The sequence below is a fragment of the Prunus mume genome, linkage group LG8, assembly GCF_029339155.1.
Source record: "Prunus mume cultivar Tortuosa linkage group LG8, ASM2933915v1, whole genome shotgun sequence".
Taxonomy (NCBI): domain Eukaryota; kingdom Viridiplantae; phylum Streptophyta; class Magnoliopsida; order Rosales; family Rosaceae; genus Prunus; species Prunus mume.
In genome coordinates, this window is record NC_142705.1 from 231,847 (window position 1) to 243,551 (window position 11,705).

Consider the following 11,705-nt stretch of genomic DNA (forward strand, 5'->3'; position numbering starts at 1 on the left):
AAGCAAAAGTGATTCGTATGCCTACTTTACCTACTTGAACGAAAGGGAACGAACTTTGTTTCGTTTCCGGGCTTATGGATTGGATTCAGTCAGCGTCACGACATAATCAAGAAGGAGTGACACTTTGGTTACCGGCGAGCGCTTCCAAAGGCGACCCTCTCGAGTTTCCGGCTGTTTCCTAGATTGAAGTAGCCTTTCGTCACCCTACCAAACGAAAGAAGTCACTATCAAACAGCCCCCCCAACTAGTCGTATGGGGTGCTTGTGGTAAGCTGCCTTGGATATGAGGAATTCCTAAAAAAAGGCAAAGTCCGGTATTTGACGAAGATCTTTCTATCAATAGATAGGATTTAGTGTTCGATATAGGGGATAGGATCCATCTGCTCTCTCTCAAAAAAATGGAGAGAGGGCAGATATAACGATATAAAAAAAAATCGGGAGATGCTAAAGGATGCATAGACATCTAAGGGGATGTCTATTCTATTCCTCTTTTTTTCTCTAAAAAAAAAGATATCTCGTTCATCTATCTTTTGTTTATCTATCATTGATTCTATCTATGAATCAAGTCGAAAGACTTCGCTTTTGGGTTCCCCGAAGCCCCGAATGGATTGGATCGTTTCTGCCAACGAAATGAACGCGGAGCCCGTTCCGAATGCTTCTCCGACCCGGAAGTTCTCGCGAAGAGAATAAGATGCTGTTCCCCCCCTCTGTCTTTTCTCGCTTTGCTAATCTTCCCCTCTAACGCGGGCCGGGCGCGGGAGTAAGAAACCTAAGAGAGGACGCTCTTCTCTTAGGTCCTTTTTTTCAGTGCAACACAGGAAAGCGCCCTCTTTTTGTTTTGTCAAACCTGCAGCTTTCCAGATTTTGTATTGAACGCATGGCGTAGCTAGGACCTTCAAATCATGTTTGAGCCTATGTTCAAACCGCCCTATTTTTTATATTTTTTTTTTTACTAAGGCGGAATGCCCGCCAAGTTCAGATAAGGGAATGCTTTCCCCAACCATTAAAGGAAAGGCTCGACGAAGGGAGGGGGAAGGAAAACGCTTTCGGAGATAGAGATTTTATTTGTTTTTCATCGAAAACGAAGAAGGCCGAGGATGGCCTACGGTGCGTATTATCTGAGGGGAACACGCTTTTTCGACCGCGGTAGTATGATTGCCGGGCCCTCTCCTCGTTCCGCCCGCTGGCCTATTGGGATAGCAGCCTTCGGGCTTTGCCTGCCCTTAAAAAAAAAATTCCGGCTCGGCCCGGGAAAGCGCTGGCAACAACAGAAAGGAAGGGGTCCATGTAGCTGCTGCGCCCGCCCCCTTCTTAGTCAATGGGGCAGCAGGTTCGGCATCTACTAGAAAAGAGAGAATCCGCTTCAGATAACCACTCCTCTGCTAGGCAGCGTGTCGAATGGCCGAGAGCGGACCTTTTTGGATATATAATCCAAGTCGAGAGTGGAGTTACGGGAACAGCCGTCTGATGGAAAACTACTTTCACGTTCGGTTCAGAGAGCACTTTTTTCGTTGAGAATTCCTCGTTCCCTTTCGTGTAAATTCCCCTGCAACGAATTAAAAACTTGCGGGGCCCTCCTATCTATTTATTCCCTCTCTCGAGCCCCGAAGAAAACCCCCTCCCCTTCGGACTCCACATCTCTTTTGACTCTATATATGTGGGCACCTGATATCTATGAGGGTTCACCCACCCCGGTTACAGCATTCCTTTCTATTGCGCCTAAAATTTCTATTTCTGCAAATATTTCACGTGTTTCTATTTATGGTTCCTATGGAGCTACATTGCAACAAATCTTCTTTTTCTGCAGCATTGCTTCTATGATCTTAGGAGCACTGGCCGCCATGGCCCAAACGAAAGTAAAAAGACCTCTAGCTCATAGTTCAATTGGACATGTAGGTTATATTCGTACCGGTTTATCATGTGGAACCATAGAAGGAATTCAATCACTACTAATTGGTATCTTTATTTATGCATTAATGACGATAGATGCATTCGCCATAGTTTTAGCATTACGGCAAACCCGTGTCAAATATATAGCGGATTTGGGCGCTCTAGCCAAAACGAATCCTATTTCGGCTATTACCTTCTCTATTACTATGTTCTCATACGCAGGAATACCCCCGTTAGCCGGCTTTTGTAGCAAATTCTATTTGTTCTTCGCCGCTTTGGGTTGTGGGGCTTACTTCCTAGCCCCAGTGGGAGTAGTGACTAGCGTTATAGGTCGTTGGGCGGCCGGAAGGTTGCCACGAGTAAGTCAGTTTGGGGGACCGAAGGCAGTTCTCCGTGCACCGGACACGTAGCTTATCGAATCCAGTTGCGACACGGATGGGAATGCATGCTACGAAAGATAGAGTCGAGTCTGATACATCAGCCGTCTACTCAATATCCTTGTATGAGTCCACAATCACTACACGAGATGAACCTTGGTTTGGTGAATTGAAGTTGACCTTAGGTGTAATAGGGACTCCCAGTTACTGTGCGCGATCGTATACTGAGGTGCTCCCCGCCGGTTGTTGGAACGACGCGAGCCGGGCCGGGCCTCGATTCAGAAAGATGAAGGGCCAAAAGGTACAGTATAAATGGGGGGTTACAAATTCTCCATCTCATTGGGGGCGGAAAACGAATAGACATCTCGATGTGATACAGCCTTTTCTATTTTAGTTGGTAAAGAACGGCGAAGTCCATCCGAACCGTCCAATGAAGAATAAAGAGGAGAGCGAAGCGCCAATGGCACGCGAAGCGCATGCGGAACGGGCACGGAGAAAAAAAAGTGTGGAGGAGAAGCAGCCCGAGCTCATTCCCTTCGCTTCCTGGGCCCAAAGCAGTGCAGTCTTTCCTGGCCAAATCAAGGATTTGGGGCTTCTTGCTACGCTACTTAACTATATAAAAAAAGAAATTTTTTGTTTTAGTAATATATATGAATAGAAAGATAGATCCATCCATCTATCCTATCTGATTTCGATTTTGATATCTAAAAAAGAATCGATTTCATTCAACGTTTGATTCAAAGAACTGCGCTTAGCCCCCCCGCTCATGAAACGGCTCTGCTGCAATGGATGGCAGAGGGTCCGTAGTACCCAAAGCGCTGGAGTGATCCAGTAGCCGGGAAGGGGCCTAGAAGTGCCTACTACTATACCACACTACACTTGGCTCTACACATTTACAGAGCTAACCCCTGCCCAGTCCCTGGCAGAGCTAAGGGGGCTTCAATCCTTATTCCTTATCCCCATCTTCGCCCAGGCTAGCGGGGCCTTACTTATTCAGGGGGGAGAGTAGAGCCTCGAGAAGCACTGTTGAGAGGAAGAACCTTGGCTCCTTTTCATTCTCTACAGGGTTCCAACCCTTTCTTCAACATAGGTGACAACGAGCGGGGCAGAGATGGAAGAGATCGAACACGGGAATAAGAAGCAAGCTCGCTGTCCGGATGGAGAAAGTGGACAAAACAGACTCGCATTTCCCAGTCGGGTTCCTTTTTCGTCTCGCATTTGTCATAGAACAAATACGGAAAAAGAATCATATTGAAAACGTTCCTAACCCACCAACCCCTTCCTTCGTAGAGCCGTGCATTGTAAGTGATCCGAACCCGCCCGGAGCGAGCCTCCCATAGAGGCAAGTGAAGTTAGTGAGCCGTATGATGGGCAACTATCTCCTGCGGTTCGGAGAGGACTCAGCTGTTAGTTAGAACCCCCGGGTAGACCCTTTCACTCTATTTTATTATATACGCTTAGCGAAAAGAATGTTTTTTGATACGCCTAGGACATGGATTCTATATGAACCAATGGATCGTGACAAGTCGTTACTACTAGCAATGACTTCCTCTTTCATTACTTCATCCTTTCCATATCCCTCTCCCTTGTTCTCAGTTACTCATCAAATGGCACTCAGTTCATATCTTTAAGTTCGATCATTGACAAGGTTCAAAGAAAGGGTGGCCATTGAAAAATAGTCGATTCCAAACCCCAATGCATCACCTGAAATTGCTAGTGTAATATAGTATTCGACAACATAACTTCTTCAAATCTACGTTTACGGCTACGTTTTTTCAGATGGAGGGCCGCCCTACTTATGAAATACGTACTTCAGTCCACTGCTAGAAATATCAAATATCGAAGTTAGTTGGTGGAAACGCCGGGAGAGGATCTGGATCCAAATCCACCATGAGGGCGGTTCTCTTCTTTCTTCTGGATGTTTTTTGGTTTCAGCACCTATTAAAAAACACGGGAAAATCCACTTTTTTTACGTAAGGATTCTTTGTTCATTTTCTTGATCTCCACACTTACTGGAACCCCTATTCCTATAAAAAATCCCGGGAAAACAAGCTTTTTTCAAGGTTTTTTTGGTCGTCGTAAAGGGAATTGAGGATTTCATCCATTTTTACCGGGAAAACGGAATTATTTGAAGAAGTTTCTGTCTCCCCCCCCATTCTTCTCCTTTTTAGGTTGCTTCAGAAGCTCAAAATATGTACTGATATCCGGCGTGAAGAGCGGGTACACAATTGGGTTGTAAACTCCATTTTTTTTCGTGCTTAAACGAGCTCTCAGTCCGTTTTCGGAGATGAGGAGAAAGCCTTTTTTCGTCTTGAGATTCTAATCGATGAGTAGAAATGGTTCTAAATAGTACGAATACTACCATACACATAGAATACAGGCGGTACGAAGTACACCTCTCGGTCCGTAGAGTAACTGTAGCTGCTTCAACCACCTTAGAGTCCACCTACGTGGGAGACAGAAGGATTCTACAAACAAGGGTTTACAAACGGGAAGGCAACGAAAGCCTTTTCGCGATTCGCCGACAATGATAGAGTTTAAGGGGGCATGGACCTTATAAGTCCTGGTCTTTAAGCTTTAATGGGCCCTCAGGGAGAGAAGGGTGCTCGTAGATCAGAGTAAGCTAAGTTCCGGTAAGCAACCCCTTTTTAGAGCTAAAGAGTTAAGGCATTAGGCTTATACTTAGGATCGTGAGAACCAGTCATAGTCTTTATTATTTGTTTGTGCGTTCATCTCTCCATCTAAGAAATGGTCTCTTCCACGAAAGTGCTTGAAGGAGAAATAAAGATAAGCTCTCCGTAGGGTCCCCCGGGATATGGGACGCGTGTCTAGTTCTCATTGGAAAGGAATCAGCTGAATATTTCTTCTGTCTCCCGCCTGACACAGTTTGACACGCGGTGATACCTGATTGGCTCCAAATCTATAGTTGTAGAAATAATAGCATTCAAACAAGCACGCGGGAAAAAGCAAGCGTCTGATCAGATCCATCTGCGAGGTAGGCCAAACATCTTTTTCCTAAGCGAGGACGGAGCTGGCGAGTGACGATTGCCCTATCTCTTAAAGGGGGTTTGGAACCCGGGGGTACTCTCTGACAGAATTGACGCTTCGCGTGGGCGCTCTATTATTGCCTCCTATTCCTGAGGGGGTGATCGGGGTTGCGTGGCGATACCCGCGAAAAAAAAAGGACTATTCGCTCTTTGGGGAGGGCCTTTCGTACTCAAGGGAGAATTATTGAGCGCACTAAAATCTAGTGGATGGGTTCAATATTCATGAAAAGCCAGGTTTGAAATGATCCATGTTACGGAACCAAGACAACCTATCTTACTAATAAAAAAAGGGTTAAGGGCCTCCAACGCCTATAAATAGAAGCTTCTTTCGGTCTCTCTTTGGCAAAGGGAACTTAGAAGTCGGCAAGAAAGAGCTTTGAGTAGCCATGGATATCGCTAGCAGACTTGCGATAATTGAGCAACAAATACGTCAGGTGGAAAACCAGAAGCTCCAACGGGAGCAAACGCTGGGTGCGTTCTGGGAACATCTGCCTGCTATCGATCCAATTATCATACGAGATCGTATGCTTTTTCTCCAGAACGAAATACGCACTCTCGAAAACAGGAAGAGGGCGCTGCTCCAAGAACGGGAGGGGCTCCTTGTGGAGGTTGCCATCCTCCGTGACCCACCCACTGGGGAGACTGGAAGAAATTAACAAGTGCTTAGCTCAGTTTCCAGCACTGTTCATTATTATGTTTAATTAAGTTCTATGTCTTTTGTTAACTTAATCTTAATATGTTGTTAGTTAACTTTGTAATGTTGTGTGGCTGAAAGTTGTCCATGTGTAAGCTTTCTATTGGATGTACTCCTATGTATAAAAACTGTAGTGCTGGAATGAAGAAGAATAAAAATCTGCTCTGTTCTAGTCGTGCAGAAAAATTTCTGATTTGAATTATTTAGACGATTCTATTGATTTCTTCTCGGTGCGGGTCTATCCCTAGGACTCCTTCTCGTGAACTAGGGTCAAATAAATAGATGGATCGCCCTTTCCTGTCCTGGAAGTTGATCCCCGTTGCCCAAAGCGTTCTAAGAGTCAAGTAAATGGTGGGACCTCCTTCCGGGAACTCCGATTAACTTATCTTATTGAGCCCCTCTCCTTTCAGTCGAGCTACTTCTCCCCGGTTGGTTTTCTCATCTGACCTGAGTTAAGTAGCTCTCTTGTTCTTGGCTGCTAGACGAGGAGCTGGGTAGAGAGATAATAGATCCTCCCCCTAGGATGGTAGCTTCTATTCCTTGATTGCCCTGTAAGTTAAATAAGGGATTCTAATGCTTCTTGAAGCGGCATAAACTACTATATAGAATCTTGAGTGCCTTCCCTTCGGAAACCAACTAAGGCAACTCCGATTGAATGCAGAATCCCGCTAGCCATTAAGTAGGTTTAGTCAGTTCACTAGGAAGAAGTAAACCACTCACCCCCAACTTTATAATGGGCCGGTGGAAGACAGAAACGTCTATTTTCCAAGAAGCAAGTGAGCAAATTCCCAGTTGTTACAAAAGAGAGCTAAACAAGTCAATGCGCATCGTGGAACTATACTATATGTTCCTCGGCCGGATCAAGCAGCGGGGTTGCTTCAGAAGCAAGTAAAGGCTCAAGGCAAGCTCAGGTCACCAGAAAGTGGGCATCAGAAATAGGCCTTTTTTATATTTCTAAGCTGATCGAGACCCACTCTTCTCAATAAATGCCACTATCAATAAAAAAGGGTTATTCAAATGTATTTCCCGCCCATTGCACTGATCAGAACCGTACTTAACTTACCAATCAGAATGCCGTGGTGGAACCGCAGGGACTGCAAGGTGAAAGCATGACTTTGATTCAACTGATCGGTCGGTCTACGCCCTTCGTGGAGCATGCAGTTCTCCCGAAAAAGACTTGTTAGAGAAGAGGGGGCTATTTCGTATCAAGGTTTGGAAGAGATATGTACTAGAAGCGACTCCTTGGCATAAGAGCACTAAGTGAGTTACTCCCTAATCTTCTGATCAATCCCACAACGGAACCTTCTAACTCCTCCTATCTTGTAGCTGCTTTTGCCATTGGTGCAGATCTGATTGAAGTAGGTGAATCAAAGGATATCTCAGACAGGCAAAGTCATTCTATGAGCACTTGTGCCACTTTTATAAGGCTTGCTAAGACGCCCCAACATGCAATCTCCAAGTCGTGGAATAAAGCTTTCTCTATAGACTTGTGCCGTCTGGGGATGGATCTAGTATTCCAGTAGCTGAGACTGAGGAAAGGTTAGCCAAGAGATTGTACGATTCTTCGACTCCCATCAACTCCCCTCCTAACGCGGAAAGAAAAAAAGATAAGACACACATTTGGTTCTGAAGTAGTGAACTATGTTTGTGCAGAAAAGCGTTTCGTTGTTTTTGGCTGAAAGGCCAATTCATTCTTTTTCCAGTTTCGTTACACATAAGGCATAAGGAATAAAGCTACTATAGGAATAGGAATAGGGATAAGGGTTAACCAGCGGGAGAGGAAAGAAATGCCCTTGTTTCTATCCGACCTAAAGGTTGGGCATCCCCAAGACAAGAGAAATATCAGTCGGTGAGGTTCGGATCGATCGGATCAACGGGAGCGAAAGCTGCTCGGAGAGAAAAAGAAAGTATGGCGTCTTTGGTCTTCTATGGAAGTCTTGGCTGAATCACTTGATCCAGTTAATCAAGAATCTTCTGACGAATAAGAATTGGAATTCACATCTGAGCAGTAAGGGAGGGGAAAAAGTAGTAGGATTCAGAGAAAAACCAACGGCGGAAAACCGCTCCCCTTTCAGTCGAGCAAGTAGATTCAGCGATTATTGCTATTCTTTAACGCCCCCCGAAGATTCATTAACATTAAGTAGCGTACGCCTGGTTCACCGCTAAATACACGAAAGAAGAACGGCTCCCCCGTTTGATGACTAAGGGGAAGGTAGTTTACTTGCACTTATGCTTGAGTAAGGCTCCGAAGGAGAGGCTCAAAAGGCTCCGAAGGAGAAGTAGGATTCTAGACGGACAGGAAAAGCATAAAGTATGAGGTTAAGATAGATTAGTCAAACTGCTCTAAAGTTATAAAAGAAAAGGTCCCAGTTCTCCTTTTTTTAGTAGATGGCTCGCCCGGTTGACTGCAATAGCAGCTGTTGCCGAAAGTGCTTATGCTTACTAAGATGGGTCACTTAGCGGTAAAAGTAGGAATGATTCCGTGGATCAAGGACTTTTTCCGCTGTCTACTAGGACGGAATTGGGTTTTTAACACAGTTATAGTTGCTGCCAGAAGGTGCTATGCTATTACTAAAGCGGGGCACCCGCGATGTGGAGGTAAGACTGATTTCTGTTCCCCCGGGGCTTCTTTCCCCAGTGCCAGATCTTGTTCTTTCACCTGTGCCCATGGAATTCTTTCTACTGTTCACTGATTGATCGAAATCCGGAAGCCAATTCTAAGTGCCGGTTTAGTTGAAGGATCCCGCGTACCATCAAGTGCAGATTGAGTGCCATATCCCATTTTCGTTTGTTGCCTATATCAGGATCGAGAGTAAGGGGACGGGGTTGATTCGGAACCTACTGATCCTCTGAAGAGCCAATTGTAGTTGATCCACCTGAGGCAGTAGTTAAGGCAGTTTCAGTCGATCCAGCCGCAACGGAAAGACCCACTAGGTAAGGGCTTACTACAAAAGAAAGGTAGTTTACTTGCTTACTTTAAAGAGTAAGGCTTTCCTTGAGTTTTCAATAACTAAAGCGCTAACGAGCAAGAAAACGGATGCGCGTTAGCGCAACGGCTTTCGCGCAGCTCAATCCCTTGCTTGTTGCTTTCGAGCCGGAGCTTTCTGGGTAGTGCAGTGGTCCGTGAAGGTTAAATCACACTTGTGTTAAGCAAGCAGAGTAGTCAAGCCAGAGAGGCAAAAAAAAGCAAGAAGCGGTTTTCGTTCGATCGACGGAATCCATCGTACTTTCACTGCTGTGGACCGGCTTTCATAAAGCACCCTTGGGCAGCAGCAACTATTGAGATCCAATTCCGAGATCAATTCGACAATGAAACTCTTCAAGCAATGATCTTCTCTATGTCATTTCTCTTGACGCGATACAAAAGACGACTTTCGAGAGTCACTTAGCCCCCTGACCTCTAAAGACGCTGTGTGGGCAAGTCGATCAAAGTAAGAGCAGGGAGGTAATATTTACAGTTGTTGTAGTACGACTTTTTATTTCCTGTTCGGTCTTTCAATAAGTAGTCAGTTGCAGGCTAAGAAGCCTCGTAGTCAGACTTAACATTGATTAAAGCAGCTGTTGGAGAGAAGGCACCAGTCAGACCGGTAGTACGCAGCGGCAGTTTTTAATCATACAATGTGTACTCGAAGTCTGACTTTTAGCGGTAGTCAGCTGTCCTCGTTCTCCTCTTTTCATTGCCCTATTGAGTAAGGGTCGGTGTTTGCAAAAATGTCGAGCCGACGGGGTCAGGTACCAGTAGTGACAATGGCAAAGGGGGGAGCTGGACACTAGTTGTGCTAGTGGAATGACCCAACTGGACCTAGTCAGCCCGAACCGTTTTGCGGTTCTAGAGGACCCTGAACAATAAGAGGCAAAGATGCCAGATCTGGACACTTCTGAACCGGAAGAGATTGCGCAGGATGAGTGTCTGGGTAACAAAGCCGAGAAGGGTGTAGTCAAGGGGATAACTCCCGAGGAGAGTGATTTGGCCCATAGAAGCGAGGATCTGGAAGAGAGGGTTGATACCGGGTCAACTATGACAGTGACTGAGGGGGACTTGTTCTGTGATAAACAAATGACTCCAAACAAGAACCCCAGGGCAGCCAATCGTAAGAAAAGAGGTGAACCTGAGAAGAGCAGTAAGAGTAAGCGTTCAGGTGCTGGTGCTATGACCTTAAAGGCGGAAGATCCTCCCCTGGTTCTAACCACCCTGAATGAAGAGTGGGCGAACAAAATGCAAAACATATCAGAGATGTAGAATTCTAAGAAAGAGGGGGGAAGGGGAAAGTCAAGGCCAAAGAACAAAAGACAAATAAGGGCTACACAAGACGAAAAACCAGAGGCAGCGCTAAGGCGCGAGGGGGATGTGAAAACAACAACAGTTCCACATGAAGGTCCTTGGAATGGAAGAAGGATCGGTAAAGTCGAGAAGCAGAGAGAGGCCAAAGATTATATAAGAGCGCAAGAGGAAGATTTGATTGGCTTGGTGGAAACCAAAGTGAGGAGTGGAAAGGCGGCCAGAATTACCAGATGCTTAGGAAAGGATTGTAGTAAAGCCATTACTGTGGAGAATGAAGCCGGTAACGGCAGAATTTGGCTGATCTGGAATATGTACAAACATCTTATCAGGGAATGCGCATTGACTCATTCTATCTTGATAAAGAGATTTCGAATTCGACGAAATGAAGTACGGAGTGCCCGCTACTCGTTCATCATTCAGACAGATGCGCCTCTCTCCCAGTCGTCCGGGCTCATCGTTCAATCAATCATTCGTACGGGGAATAGAAAGTGGCCGGAGTGGCTTTTATGGGTAGAATGCTCCTCCCGATTCTCCTGATGTAGCTGGTTTTTCCGGCCGGTCGATCCGGCCACTTTGACTGCTGCCAAACCCTTCTTTAATGGGAGGATCTTCATCCCGACCACCAGATCCTTCTTCTTCTAAGTCTTACGCAGCTATAGTGGAAAAAAAACTCTCGTCTGTCACCTTTACAACATAGGCCCCTTCCCTTTTAAAAGCCCGATCTCTCATCAAGGAGAGCCGGGGTGTGTGCTTCACTTATGTTATGATGAGATTCACAGATCAGTAGATCCATTACGCTTTTCTTTGATAGCAAAGTTATCCTCAGGCCATCCTCTGTAGATGAGATTAGACCTCATGTTCGCACTCACTGGATGATGAACAGCGAAGTTCATATTGAATTACTCGATCCAAGACAGTTATTATGAGGTTATCATCACAAGAAGATTTCATTCAAGCTTGGACCAGGGAATCTCTCGTCATTAAGGCTTATTATTTCGTCTCCTTGGTTTGATCTGCGGTTTGAATCTTCTATTGCACCACTTTTGATCTCTCTCCTAAACCTTCCCCTTAATTTCTTTAATCCAGACTACCTTAAATCTATTGCAGGGGTGATAGGTAGGGCTCTGAGATTCGATGGCCCAACGATAGGGTTGGTGTGGCCAGACCACTGCGCAAATATAACGCTCGCGTCTGCGTGGAGATAGATCTCTTAAAGCCTAGGCCAAATCGGATCTGGTTAGGAATGGGTGCAGGAGGCAAATGGCGGAAAATCATCTACGAGAGAGTTCCTAAGTTTTGTTCCCACTGCATGCTTCGAGGCCGCGACAATTAAAGTTGCGGACATCTTCCTCAACCTATGGAAAAAAGAGAAAAAACCAAAAAAGGGTTCAAAAAGCCTTTCACAAAGACCCTTAC

At 45.5% G+C, this 11,705-nt stretch overlaps 2 protein-coding genes across 2 annotated transcripts in view; both read left to right on the forward strand.

Moving 5' to 3' along the window:
* Positions 1-1,653, forward strand: part of LOC148914441 (uncharacterized) — a 13,123-nt gene extending 11,470 nt beyond the window's left edge. The window contains exon 1 of the mRNA XM_089042566.1: positions 1-1,653. This exon is cut by the window's left edge and continues 11,470 nt beyond it. The gene's annotated coding sequence lies outside the window, so the exon portion shown is untranslated.
* A 1-nt stretch (position 1,654) lies between these two features.
* On the forward strand, positions 1,655-3,709 carry LOC107881883 (NADH-Ubiquinone/plastoquinone (complex I) protein). Its single transcript, XM_089042562.1, has one exon. It carries the CDS (start codon positions 1,655-1,657, stop codon positions 2,297-2,299), a length of 645 nt encoding a protein of 214 aa, XP_088898688.1. The 3' UTR covers positions 2,300-3,709.
* The last annotated feature ends 7,996 nt before the right edge of the window (positions 3,710-11,705 follow it).

Bases quoted from the DNA above. Each gene is read 5' to 3' on its own strand.
- LOC107881883 (XM_089042562.1), top strand. From the start codon at position 1,655: ATGTGGGCACCTGATATCTATGAGGGTTCACCCACCCCGGTTACAGCA.